We start from the raw sequence: 14,355 nt of genomic DNA, 5'->3' as shown, positions 1-14,355 counted from the left end.
GCAGAAAGCAGCTGGTGCTCTGCCAACAGGCTACATACTAATTCTACCTTTAATGTGGATTTTGAAAATATAAAAACTTTTTTTCCCCCATTGGCAAAATGTGTGAGATGTCAAAGACCGTTTTTGCTATCAAACAAGTGAAATTCAAGTTGTTGTTTTTTTTTTTTCCCCTGGCAGCATCCTTCCGTCAGTCAAATTTCAGGTTGCTTCTAAGGTGATATCCTGAATTTTCACAGGAGGACGATGTGAAAACTCGAAAAACATCACAACAAGGTTTTTAACACATTCAGTTACATAACTTGGAACTGCCCTTTCCTTCCACAGCTGCTTGCTGTTGGCAACCAAGTGTCACAGTTGCATTGGTTTGAATTAATTGTCTCTACAGCAAGTTAAACAATTGTTGTGCAAAACTACGTGGGCGAATGCATTTAAATGAACACCTGCATAATCTAATGGCTACAAGAACCGTTCAGTTTATACTGCCTGTTTAAAGCTCAATGGCCTTTTCAGTGAAACTCTATTAACAGAACAGTTTGATTTGCTATAACTGGAAATAACTACACCACAAACTGTTCACATTGTTGGTCGATGACTGTAATTCTTACTGTTTTTTTCCATATTATGGCCAACTTTAAAGGCGCATAGTCTACCCAACCCCACACCTTGTATTTATGTTGATAGGGTGCTATCTAATACAACACAACTACAGACAGCATTTCCATTTATGTTACTATATACTTCCCTGCCTTTCCGGGAGACATATGGTTCCATGACTTTGTAGACATTTAAAGCCTTTGTGTTCTGTCACCCCCCCTTGAAGAAAAGCAGAATTTAGGGCAGGTAACAAAAAGGGTGTTTTTTTTTTTCTTCCTTCTAATTGTCTGGTGGTTTCATCAATATCCAAGCTACAATTAGAAGATATAACCCAAAAAATATAAATAATATAGCAAATATGGGCAATGCATTAACTGCACCTGGCGGTTTTAATATTTCACTCAGCCATGAACGGACATCATCACACCTTGCTGCATATGGGGGCTATGTCTACTGGTCAGTGCGGATCCCTGTCCCTTCCTGGATCAGTGTGTTGATTCTTTCTTTCCTCTCCTATTAATCATCTGTATCCTCAACAATAAAATGTGTTTATGCATCTGCTTAAAAATCTTTAAAGTATCTTTACTTTCTTACTGAGGGGTTTTACACCAAATGCTCTTGCTTACATATATGCAATGGTTTTACCTAAGTAAAGAATCGGGGTACTTCTTCCACCACTAGTTGACTGCATGGGCAACACCCTTAATCCAGTACCTGCTGCTTCATCTGACTGACTGCTCGTTCTGAAACTCCAGTTTCACTGCATAATTATAGAGTACTTAAAATAGCTGTTCTCAAAAAAGACACAGGTACAGTTTGCTGAAGATCCCCATTGCCTTCATCTTTAAAAGTCAGGGACTCATGTTCAACAGTACAAAATGTTCAGAAAATGTCCCTTGAAAATGGGGCTCGATCAGTGAGCTCGGGGATGGGGGGGGGGGGTTGTCTGGAGGTTGTCTGAGCAGCAGCAGCGTTTTCTTTTTTCACATGCATGTCTGGTTGTTCGGTCTGTAGCAAAAAAGGACTCGATGTACTGTGTCGTGACTGTCTGAAAGAACTCCGGAAGCAAGTCTCGAGATGGACAAGGAGGCTGCAACATCCGCATGATCATCGCCGGAGCACCAATGGCTTTGCATCGAGCGTGGTAAGGACACCGGTATCCCGTGCCGCGCATGAGGAACTGGGCGGGCCCGGGGAAAGCTCGCTCACGCTGCGTGGGTGGGCGAGAGCATAGTAAAGGAGCTGCCGCGGCGGTATTTATCAGAAAGCCGAGGAGAACTCAGACAGCACGAAGCGAAAGCCGAGAGATTTCAGCACCAGTGCTACTGGACAGCGACACATAGCCCCGCAAGCCAAACTTATCCAACAGCAGCCATGGTTCTCATCTGGACCCAGTTCGGTGTGAAGCACAAAAATGTCAATGTCAAGTGCAAAGTGAGAGTTATGCACAGAGGAGACAGCTCAGGATCATCATCATCTGCGGTGAGTACATTTAAAAAAAGTTTTTTTTCAAGCTTTTCACCATCATTTGTCCATGTTTAAATTTCTTAAATTGTAGTAAGACGCTCGGTTCCATCAGGTTCATAGACGGTATTATGTGCTGGATAATAATTACAAATTATATCAATCGGACTACGCTGCTAAAAGGCTGCGTTTTCATTCTAGACATGTTATGCAAGTTTGCTGACCGGCATCTCTGAATGCTCGCTATTTTGTGTCTGTTGCTGTGGGTTCATTCAAATGGAAGAGTCGCTCATTCCGGTTCTGCCAATCGGTACAGAGTCTCGGTAGTTAGGGGAGGGTGAGGGGGGGTCTTTTGCCCCCTCTCACGACTTACCTCTTCTCTCACGTAATGTTGTGAAGCAGCCTATAAAATTCCGGGATATGCATCTGCACCGCAGCACACAGATAAGGGTGTTTCCCTACAGTTGCTTGGGGCTGGTTTTCTGCATATTATTAGATACTGTACAATAGTTTGTATGAATGAGATCCAGTGCATCAGCCAACCTGCTCTGCACTGTAGGGCTGAGAATTACATTTAAATGTACATTCTTAGAAGCATTCAGTCTCTTGCAGAATCTCACATGTTAAATGACTCTGCACCACTGCCCCTATGAGCTTGCAAAAAAAGAAAGTGGATTATTTGATCATATTTAATGAATGCTCTAATATATGACTGTTGTTGTTTCTGCAGGAAAGCACCAGGTCTGAACAGGACACACCCTGTCTCTCAATCAAACCCACAGGCAAGGACTTCTACAAAGTCCTGGGTGTCGCCCCTGAATCTAATGAGGATGAGATCAAGAAGGCCTACAGAAAAATGGCTCTCAAGTTCCACCCGGACAAGAACAGCGATGCTGATGCAGCAGACAGGTTCAAAGAGATCGCAGAAGCCTATGAGATCCTGACTGACCCCAAAAAGAGGAGCATATATGACCAGTTTGGGGAAGAAGGTAAGAGCAATAGAGATTTATATACGATGATTTCATTCACATGACTTAAATAGCTTATGTAGTAACTGTCTTCCGGCTAATTCCTGTTGCATTGGCTACTGCAACTATTTGTGTCATTGTCAAGGCTAATTACTGATGTGCAGTGCTAGGCACATAACTAAAACAGCTAAATGTGCAGTGTAGACAACTTATAAATTATTCAGGGAGCAATGAAAGGGTTTTCCTGAAAAGCCATAAAAAGCCGTAGTAAAGGCAGAATTTGCTGCAGAACTCAAACTTAACTGTTATGCTTTCTTTCTTCAGGCCTTAAAAATGGACTGTCAATGGCCGGTCAAGGCAACGTGTTCCACGGTAACTTCCCCACTGATCCCCACGCAACCTTCTCCTCCTTCTTCCATGGATCCGACCACTTTGACATCTTCTTCGGCAGCGACGTAGATGGCGACGATGACCTCTTCAACCCCTTCAGACGCTTCCCGTTCAGCCACGTGGGCGGGTTTGCAGGCCACGAAGGCGGGCTGCGAAGAGGTCAGCGGCGTCTGCAGCGCAAGGCGGTACTGCACGACCTGCTGGTGACCCTAGAGGAGGTGATGCACGGCTGCACAAAGCACGTGAAGATCACCCGCAGCCGCCTCAACCCTGATGGCCGCAGCCTGCACTCTGAAGAAAAGGTGCTTAATGTAGTGGTGAAGAAAGGCTGGAAAGCCGGGACCAAGATCACCTTCCCCAGGGAGGGAGATGAGACACCCAACAGCACCCCTGCAGACATCAGCTTCATTCTCAGGGACCAGGAGCACCCTCAGTATAAGAGAGACGGCTCCAACATTGTCTACACAGCCAGCATCACCCTCAAAGAGGTGAGTTTGGTTCATTTACATCAGTCTTAATAGTCAGTCCAGAGTCAAGAGTTTGACTCCCACAGAGGCCATCAGTCCAAATGAATGATGTGTTATGAAACATATGGCTATAAGCAGACCCACTATATAATTTCCAAACTCTTACACCTACTTACCACTCTTTGCTCTTTATATAACTGTTGGATAATGCACACACTAAGGGACCAATAAGACACAAAACATAACACAAGACCTTTACAAAGCACAGGGAGGGTAATATCTTTGATTGTAGTGTGAGGGAGAACACAGTGTTCTGTAATGGGCGTCCAAACCTCCATTTCACAATAGGCTGACAGACCCCCACTAACAGAACAGCAGCAGGAGCCTGCCAACGCCTCCGTTACCTCATCAGCCCCTGCAGAGCGAGAGAGAGGAGCTAAATTTAGCCTTGGTGCTGACGGCCCCCACGAATCTCACTCGACTCTGCCTATTAACTACTATCTGTGCTGCAGACTTCTCTCCCTCTACAACACAGGCTGAGAGGCAGTTTATTTATTTTTTTTTTTGGCTCATTCTGTCTCTGGCTCTCACTTCTACCAACCCACACACAGATTAACGGGGTAGCAGTCACAGAGACTGGCATTTCAAAGAGCTCCTCCATCTTCCTCTGGCTCCTTTCAGTCACTGAAGCACTTTACTCCCACACACAGTCAGGAAATAGAGAAGCGATTGGAACATCTGTAACACTTGCTTGTTGCATAACAGAAAATCGCTCCGCTTTAGGACAGACGGCCTATATTTATGTTATGCAACTTGACACTTTGAAAGATCAGGCATTTAAGTGATTTTTTCTGTTCCAAGTGGGCTTCAATCAAGTCAAACGAGGCCACTCAGATAAAATTATGAAACGTGTTCTAAATATACCAGGTCTACAGAACTAACCTTGTGTTCCTTTTTTTGTCTCCAGGCTCTATGTGGCTGCACAGTTAACGTCCCCACACTTGACAACCGAATGATGCCTCTGCCATGCAGTGATGTTATTAAACCCGGCGCTGTACGGCGGCTGAGGGGTGAGGGTCTGCCTTTGCCCAAGAGCCCATCCCATCGAGGCGACTTAGTGGTGGAGTTCCAGGTGCTTTTCCCCGACAGGATCCCGCCACAGTCCCGTGAAATCATCAAGCACAGCCTGGCGCAGTGCTAGCCTGTCTGAATGAAATGACCTGATTGACACAGCGTCACCGTGCGTGTATGTTGTTATCAGTTCACAAATACAGCCTTGCCCAAGGTGCTATTATCAATACCAATCACAACCTCTTCTTGTGTTTGGAAATGGCAAGCAGCCCTGAAGTGAGCTGTAGTTCAGAGAGGCATGAGGCACAACAACTATGATGCCGCATGAGCAGCGAGTTCAGAATGGGGTCTTTGGTATCTGAGGGCGTCCATTGATTCAATAGCCTTTCAATTGCCTCTTGGTTAAAAGGGTTATCTGTACTGTTATACTTGCAAACTTCTAGCAGGGTATCAGTGTGCTATTCAAGTCTGTATAGACTTTCTTAATACTGGATGGTGGAAATGTGAAAAAAAAATAGTTATATGGCGTTCATATGACTGATCTTTTGCATTGATTTATTACAATAGCAAAATTTACTTGTTTACAAAGATCTACTTTGTGTACAAAAGACAAAAACATTGTCTCTAAGAGAGATTCATCTGTCAAATGTTCTATTGAATGTTTTGAAATGTTTGTATATATACACTGCAATGAATTGTTGATGTATTATTACCTGACAGACATGTTTGAAGGCATGGAGAATAAAAATAAAAAACTCAGACTGTAACACGTTTCAATTGTTTTCTTTGTGATAAACATGTAGTTTTGCGCAGCTGTGTACTTGCATTAGTTAGCTGGAAATGTTCATAAACTCAAACACTGCAGTTCATTAAATCACAAATGAGCGCTTGAAGATCTCTGAGGGATGCAGTGATGCAGGAGTCTGACCGCACGCTGCCATCTAGCGGTGATTGTTTGCTATGACACCGTGAGACATCCTACAACTAATAGGACACACCTGTGGAGCTGGAAATATGTGGCCGACTGAGTGCGTCTTGCACACTCGTCTCAGATCAGCACTGGGTTTTCCTGACATTGACAGTAACAATTCGGCATGATGAAGACAATGGTGATAAAAGACAGCAGTCGGTGGAGACAGTGTGCGCTTGAGAAACAGGGTGGAGTGTTGTTATATGATTGACACATCAAACCACCTGTGCATTCAGAGACAACGCCAAATCTCAACTGAGCATTTCTCCAAAAGTCACCGCCTATGTCCTCTGGGATGAAATGTCGCAAAACAGTCAGGGCACACCAGCAAATCTGACTGAAGGATACCGTGTGACAAATTTGACTCTTGTCGTCCTTTTGCTCATACCTTGTGTCGTCATTCTGCTTCTGCTGAACTGCCTCTTCCTGGGTTACAAGTTGCTCATCCTGTCCAAGAGCAGGCAAAAACGAGAGGACACTGAAGAGATTCTTTTGCACTCCACCATGCACAGGGTCAGGAGAGTATCTGATGTGGCATTCCCCCCGCTGCGGGACGGCAGAGCCTACATGTCTCTGTCAGAGCCTGTCCTGCCGCATCCTGTCACCTCCTCCAGGGCTTCATCCAGGGAGAGGGTCAGAGTGGATCACAGAATCCGGCTTCTAAGGCCAGATGGTGCAACCGGCTCAGGTTCCATGAGGGCGCCGAGCACCATCCGGGCCACTTCCTCTGCAGCGGGTTTAAGCCCCAAACTCGGCTTGCCCCCCGGGTCACGGACATACAGCGTCAGTAAAGGGGGATGGTGTAGAAGTGCACCAGTCTTAGCGCAGTCCAGCGATTCTGAGGCTGAAACCAGAGTGAACCTTGTTCCGCCAAACTCTCCCATGGTGAGTGTTCAAACCAGGAAGTGGCCTAATGAGTGAGCGGAGACTGGTTATGCTATGGATGTTCATGTTTGGCTCAAATAAAAAAATAAATAATAAATAAATACAAATTTGACAATGCTTTATGCCGTTGATGGCAGCAGAGACAGGTTTAGTTGATTTTAGTATACTTCACCTATACACTAAAAGAATGTATCAAAGTTATGTGAAATCAACTAATATTTTCTTAATTTATTTTTTATTGAAAGGTAACTAAATTAGAATAGTTTATTTCCAGGTCACTTCAAAACTTTGTTTTTTTTTTTTTTTTTTTTTGAAATTAGGAGTTGAATGCATGAGGTAATGAGAGGTGTTTTAACTAATTAAACAAAGACACAAATTAACACAGCATACACTAAGCGTTAACTCTCCAGAGAGAGAGTTATTCTTTTGAAGAAACAATTCATGATAGAAACATTCTGTTTGTCTTATAAGATATGTTAAAATAGTGCTGGCTGTTTCTTTTCATAATAACAAAATTTAAAGAAAAGAGCAGGTCAAGAGACTTGAGTTAACACACATTTAATGAAAGCAGGTTGAAGCAGCTTGAAATTATTTGCACAGTAAAATATATGTATAATAATATATATGACCTAATTAACCTACACACTGCCCCCCCACACACTGACAGTGTCAGTCAGTGTTATTTGTAATCCAGTGTGAAGTTTGTACTATTTTTTTTTTTTCTTTGTTCTTAGGAGACCGAACATGCTGGTCACATACATCGGAGCAGTACATATGAGATGCTGACAGACCCAGATGTCGCAGTGCATGTGTTTGACAAAGTAGACCAGCTGTGCGAGTACACAAACGCACCTTCGGAGATGTCCTGTCTGAACACATCTGCAGTGGGTCCTGGACTGGACAGCGATTTTGGTGCAAGTGCAGGTACACTTCGGTCTCATGTTGCTGCCGTATAAAACGGGACATCAAGCAAAGGGGTTACAGGACAGGCCCATGTCTCACTTGTGGAAATGAGGGGGGGAAAAAAGATGGAGGTATTCAGCATTTGGTCTCCCCACAGAATTTCACAATGGAGAATTTGAGCAATGATGTTGCTGTCAGAATGAAACCTTATAGGAAGCAGTTTTTCAGGTTTAATAGTCAAGTCATGTCACTTTATGTGTGAGAGTCAGCTAAACCTTGATTAGCTGTTATGGCCATGGAATACCCAAGAAAAAAGGATCAAGCTGGGTTTTTCTACAAACTCTACACTTCTATTACAGTATTCACCAGGAAAAATGTTTCTTGCAAGAGGCAAGTGTAGCGGCACTACAGGAAGTATCACAACTCACTCTTAACAGGTTTAACATTTTTGACCGGCAACTGCTCTTTACAACAAAATTTTGAAACATGACTTGTTTTCAGGCGTCTCCCTGCGGATTCTGTCAGCAGACAGTGACAGTCTTTCCAACGGTGTGCTGGCCTCAGCTTTGGAGTGGGATTACTACGACCCCTGCTATGTCAAACAAAACAATGTACCCAGACATAAAAACCACCGACCTGCAGTGCACACCAAACAGTACTGGGTGTAAAACATTCCAGCTCTGTGTCTTGAGTAGTTTTAATGTTTATGTATTTTTATTTAATGCTATTTAAATATTTCTTGTTTGGAAAGACATGCAGATTTATTTTTTATAACTCACGATCACTTTACCTGTTAGAACTGATATGTTTTGATGACAGTGCACTGTGGCACTGAATTTGTTCAAATTTTGAAATATTCACTCTACTTGCAGCATTTTCACTTGCTATTTTGAGATGTTTACAGTGCACCTTTCACTTATGTTTATTAGTCACTATTTTGAAACTTCTAAATACCACAACCTTGCACATTAAGATTTATAAACTCTGCTATTGTTTTTCATAACTGATAAATAAATACTCCTTTATAATTTAATTTGCGACTTGACTTCACTTTCGTAAATCAATGAAATTGTCACACTGAGGAAAAGGCTGAATTTCCCAGGGGGGAAAAAATTATTTTTTTACTTCAATGCAAATTCCAGATCTCTTAAACTGCCAGTAAACTAACACATTAAATCTGTGTTAATCCTGACCAATATGGGGCATTGCAGTGTTGTTGCTGTTAAACTGACGGCAGTAGGTAACTGATACTGAACTTTTAGTACAGGCTTGTTAAATTATCAAATACACAACTTAAAGTAAATCTCATAGGGATTTGCAATAAAATCTTATACCTTTTGAAAGTTAGTTGGAACTGCAGCATATTAGTTTGTATACATTCTAAGGGTTTTGCTAATTGTTCAATGAGTGACCTAATTGTGGTAACAAATGAGATGCAGTAGTATAGAGGTGTGACTGCACACTAAACACTGGTCATAGCTTACAGTTACAAGACAGCAAAGTAGTTACACCATCCTGGTAAATCAACACAGAACCCAACAAACAAAAGAAGAAAACAATACTTTATTCTCTGTTAGGAGATATCTGTACATTAAAGATGAAGTGCCCCTTGAGTTTCTTCAAGTTGATAGGAAGTGTATCTGAGGCTGAACTATGCAAAGATCAAAGCGACCTGACCAAGAAAGTATGACTTTACTCAAAGCTGGAGAGGAAATTTAACACAATTTGCTTGAGCTTGGCATCGGACGCCTCAGAGATTTGGCCATCAACCCTGCAATGGAAAGCATTTGTTACAAACAATACACTTATCACCTGCACTGAAATGATTAAATCACTCATTCTGTATCCTTTAATTTACCTAATAGCTCCCAGCAGGTCTTGGTGCTGGCTAAGGATGTGCTGCAGGAACGCCTTCTCAAACCTTGTGATCTTGCTAGGCTCCATTTTGTCCAGATGTCCCCTCACACCAGCATAAATGACTGCTACCTGTTCTTCAATAGCCATGGGAGCTAAAAGACAAGTGCATAGTCACAGTAGATAAAGACATCAGCGGAACAGCTACACTTTATACTCTGTGGTAATTTTTTCCCCAGCAATGACTGATCAATACTAAATACTCACAGTACTGTCCCTGTTTGAGGAGCTCAGTCAGACGAACACCACGGTTCAGCAGTTGCTGAGTGGCAGCATCCAAATCAGATCCAAACTGAGCAAAGGCAGCGACCTCTCGGTACTGGGCCAGCTCCAGCTTCATGGTACCTGCCACCTAGTGGAGACAAGTTATAAAATCAGAATCAAAGATGTTCAGCATGAAAAGAGCTGGGAGATCGAAGAATACAAGTAGTACAACCTGCTTCATGGCCCTGGTCTGGGCAGCAGATCCGACACGCGACACCGACAGACCCACATTAATGGCTGGACGAATACCCTTGTAGAAAAGCTCAGTTTCCAAAAAGATCTAAATAACAAAACAGTATTGAGATGCTGGTTCAGAATTTTTAATCAAGATGAAGAAAGACAACAGGTCACACACCTGTCCATCTGTAATGGAGATGACATTAGTGGGAATGTAGGCTGACACATCGCCAGCCTGTGTCTCAATAACAGGAAGGGCTGTGAGGGAACCGCCACCAAAATTGTCGTTCATCTTAGCAGCTCTCTCCAGCAGACGGGAATGCAAGTAGAAGACATCTCCTGGGTATGCTTCACGACCAGGGGGACGACGAAGCAGCAGGGACATCTGACGGTAGGCAACAGCCTGTAGGCAGACAGCGCATGAGGTTAGATGTAGATTGAACTTTGTTAAAATTATTTATACCAAAACCTTTTGCTGTGGTTAAAACACCCTTCAACATTAGATTTAATCCATTAAAACCTGAGGGGCCATTTAAAAACGTGTCTTAAACCCTTAGGGTGACAGACTTTTATTGTTTGCTATAACCTTTATTTCTCAGCCACAGAAGCTTAAAAGTTTTTCTTAAAATCAATGGAAGACAAAAAAATAATTTGTGGCATTGTAAGTAAAGTGGCAGTGTAATCCTGCTTTCTCACTATCAGACATGATCGCCATTATCAACACCACCATTATTATTCTTTTCATTTTCATTATCAATCACTGTAAATGTGTCCATTTTCATGGCTTTGGGAAAAGCTTCCCAGAAAAAGCATTACTCTGCAGTTCACCTTCCCTGCCTATATTTCATTGAATAAAAGTGCATGTCATCAGTCACATGACTTGAAAACAGTGACGTTTCAAACAGACACGTGTTGTATCCAGCTTTAAAGGTAGAAGTCCCTCCTGTCCTCAAAGTTATATACATGCAAATGCCTTCTTAATGGGATGATAATAAAAAACAAATCAAGCTCACCTGCTTGGACAGATCATCATAGATAATGAGGGCGTGCTTGCCATTGTCTCTGAAGTATTCTCCCATGGAGCAGCCAGAATAAGGAGCCAGGTACTGCAGTGGAGCAGCATCAGAGGCAGTAGCAGAAACAACAATGGTATATTTCATGGCATCTGCATCAGTCAGCCTCTTCACCAGCTGAGCCACTGTTGATCTCTTCTGACCAATTGCAACGTAAATGCAATACAGCTTCTTCTTCTCATCAGTTCCCTCATTGAAGCGCTTCTGGTTGATGATTGTGTCGATAGCAATGGCGGTTTTGCTGCAAAGCAAATTCAAAGACTAAACGCTAGGGAACTTAGAAAAAGAAGGAGCAGAGGTTCTTTGTCCACCCCTTGTTTTTCACTGTAACAGGTCAATGGTTCTAAAAATAACATTAAATGCTGCCATGTGCTAAAATATTCACTTTGAGTAGAATCCCCTTACCCTGTCTGCCTGTCTCCAATGATGAGCTCACGCTGTCCTCGGCCGATGGGGACCAAACTGTCCACAGCTTTGATGCCAGTCTGCATAGGCTCCCTCACAGATATACGAGGGATGATGCCTGGGGCCTTCAGACCTACACGCCTACGGATCTTGGAGCCAAGAGGGCCCTGTGAGGAAAATGGTGAAAGAAAAAGATAAGTATTATTTTAATCATTTTTCAACACCCAGATAAATAAAATAATAAAAATAATAATAATAATAATAAATAAATAAATGTATTAGTTCTCAAGAACTCAAATTTAATTCTAACTGTAACACTGTAAAACAAAAATGTAGATAAATTGTGGGCCTGTAAATTGTTGTTACCTTTCCATCGATGGCATTTCCCAGAGCATCAACAACACGACCCAGCAGCTCTTCACCAACAGGAACATCTACAATAGCACCTGTTCTCTTGACAATGTCGCCCTCCTTGATCAGCTTATCGTTACCAAACACCACAACTCCAACATTGTCAGGCTCCAAGTTCAGAGACATGCCCTGCAGAAAGGAAAAACAACAGATAGTACCACATTCCCCTAAAATCATTAGTGAATACAATAATGAAACATGAGCTAATCAGTGTACATAAGGGGATGTACAAATGTTGATCTGTGGCTATTTACTTTGTCCAGGTGCCTATTGAAGCAAATATTAAAAAAAAAAATACAGAGTGCCGACATTTGCCAATTACCACTGATTGAAAAGTAAAAATAAGCTGATTAAATGAATCATAAGCAAAGCAGAGAGCAAAGCAGTCTAAATAAACAACCATCAAAGCCACAGCATCAACCTGTTCAGCACAGAGGTCAGTATCTAAGGATAGACATCATCTTTTGTACCTTCAAACCAGAAGAGAACTCCACCATCTCTTCGGCCTGCACGTTCCTAAGACCGTACACTCTAGCAATACCATCACCAATGGACAGAACACGACCAGTCTCTTCCAAATCCGCACTGGTGTCAGCTCCCATGATCTTCTCCTCCAGAATAGAGGATACCTCTGCAGTGCCTGTAATTTGTGAAAAAGGTTCATGAAGTTAATGCTACAGAGAAATAGATCTTCAAATGAAATAAGTATTTCTATGTCTTACACCTATGATATTTTGAATAAGCTATAAACCAGTACAAGTTTCCTGAAACACAAACCTGTTTTCTGCAGCCAAGGACGAGTTGTGTGCAGGTTCTTGGCACCTACACATGCTGCAGCAACATTCTTCGTTACCTTTTCAGTTAATGGAAAGTAAATAATTAATTTAATCAGAACATATTTCATCCACTCCAAATCCATGCATCGTTTGCAGCCAAAGCAGTGAGTCCCATGTACAATTAGTTGGCAGTCTATTAGGTAAATCTAGCACAGACTAAAGCATTCTAATGCAAATGCCCTGCAAATCATTCCCATCCTCAGGTCTCACTGATGCACATTAATTAGTCAAAGCACTGAAGCAGAAAGATACAAAAAAATAGTGCCTGACTTTTCTTCAAGAAATAAAGATTTAGAGATGTTTGGACAAACGATAAACATGAACGCCTAAATTCTTAACTAAAACATCCTTATTTCTGCAGTATAACATTTCCACTACAAGAAGCATAGTCAGTTCGGTAGGTACACCAAGCCCAAGCAGTGTGATACAGTCCTGCAATAAAAGTTTGCATATCATTACCACAATATTGTTACACAACCTCGACGTGAATAAGTGGCATACAAAGTACAGATAACAAATTATTATCAATCTCAATATGCATGAAAGTATTTCATAAAGGCCTCTGGGAAAGCAGCCTGTAGTGTCATAAGACAGTCGTTATCGATTACAGCTCTGTCGATGACTGAATAGCAGTAATACCTGGCATAATTTTAACCCACAAATAAAGGTCTAATAATCCGTAAAGCAAAACCTTAACCTTAGCATAACCTTAGTAACGTTATATGGGGTCAAAGCTGGGGTGAAGGGAAACAAATCTTGACCTTCAACACCAAACTACATTCACAGGCATATTCACTGACAATGGATTAAATGTGCAACAGAAGAGAAAAATAACGATTTCACAGTCTACATATTACAAATTATGCACTGCACTATCGTGAAGGCGGTGTGTTGCTATCTGTCAACTACAAATGTTAGCAGACGTTAACTGGCAATGTGAAGGCCCGGTGTCCTCCGCTGAGAAGACGTGTGCATGCAACACCGCCCATGCTGTTCATATGAATAAATGCGGACTTTTTTTAAACGAGACCAAAACATTAAGAAAATAATGCTGCTTACAAATCCAGCCCGTCGAGGTAGGGTGCGGACAAGAGCCGCTGCGACGCGAACTGACAACATGTTGGTCTACTACGGGGTCTATCCTACTCCCGGAGCGGAGAGAGAAGGATGGCGGACGCGGAGGCCGATTAGTAGAAAGGTCACCATGACCCGGAAGTACTTAAAAATAAATGTCTTCTAATAATGTTTTTTTTCTTGTGTCTTTTATTATAAAAGCATTATTTTTTGCTTAGTTTTTTATTTTTAAATACTTTACTGTACACATAACAAACTAAATATAAAACAAGAAAACTAATTTATTAAAAATACCATTGTCCTAAATAAATAAGTAAATAAATAACTAAAACATAAAATCTATATCCAAAATTTTAAAAAGGGTCCAGTGAAATATATCTATTTCTATATAAAGCAGACAATCTAATAATATCTAATCATATCTAATCTATTTCTTATTTGACCTTAATGTTAAATTGTAATTAAACAGTCAAAATGTATTATGTTTTC

General features: G+C 41.8%; 3 protein-coding genes across 3 annotated transcripts; 2 read left to right on the top strand and 1 right to left on the bottom strand.

Annotated features, from left to right (window-relative positions):
• Window positions 1-1,828: 1,828 nt before the first annotated feature.
• zgc:122979 (uncharacterized protein LOC641576 homolog) lies at window positions 1,829-5,721 on the top strand. The gene is made up of 4 exons (XM_067484062.1): window positions 1,829-2,076; window positions 2,789-3,047; window positions 3,351-3,904; window positions 4,851-5,721. The coding sequence occupies exons 1-4, from the start codon at window positions 1,969-1,971 to the stop codon at window positions 5,082-5,084; spliced, it is 1,155 nt and encodes a 384-aa protein (XP_067340163.1). The 5' UTR covers window positions 1,829-1,968; the 3' UTR covers window positions 5,085-5,721.
• Window positions 5,722-5,833: 112 nt separating this feature from the next.
• Window positions 5,834-8,661, top strand: hwa (huluwa). The gene is made up of 3 exons (XM_067484063.1): window positions 5,834-6,809; window positions 7,544-7,733; window positions 8,214-8,661. Exons 1-3 carry the CDS (start codon window positions 6,225-6,227, stop codon window positions 8,378-8,380), a joined length of 942 nt encoding a protein of 313 aa, XP_067340164.1. The 5' UTR covers window positions 5,834-6,224; the 3' UTR covers window positions 8,381-8,661.
• A 594-nt stretch (window positions 8,662-9,255) lies between these two features.
• atp5fa1 (ATP synthase F1 subunit alpha) lies at window positions 9,256-14,007 on the bottom strand. The gene is made up of 11 exons (XM_067484051.1): window positions 13,852-14,007; window positions 12,734-12,809; window positions 12,427-12,596; window positions 11,912-12,085; window positions 11,546-11,712; window positions 11,081-11,381; window positions 10,246-10,470; window positions 10,063-10,170; window positions 9,834-9,978; window positions 9,571-9,721; window positions 9,256-9,483 (listed from the first exon to the last, which is right to left on the bottom strand). The coding sequence occupies exons 1-11, from the start codon at window positions 13,909-13,911 to the stop codon at window positions 9,405-9,407; spliced, it is 1,656 nt and encodes a 551-aa protein (XP_067340152.1). The 5' UTR covers window positions 13,912-14,007; the 3' UTR covers window positions 9,256-9,404.
• Between the last annotated feature and the right edge of the window lie 348 nt (window positions 14,008-14,355).

This window comes from Channa argus, chromosome 18 (genome assembly GCF_033026475.1).
Source record: "Channa argus isolate prfri chromosome 18, Channa argus male v1.0, whole genome shotgun sequence".
NCBI classification, from domain to species: domain Eukaryota; kingdom Metazoa; phylum Chordata; class Actinopteri; order Anabantiformes; family Channidae; genus Channa; species Channa argus.
This window is presented reverse-complemented; position numbering and strand designations above follow the sequence as displayed.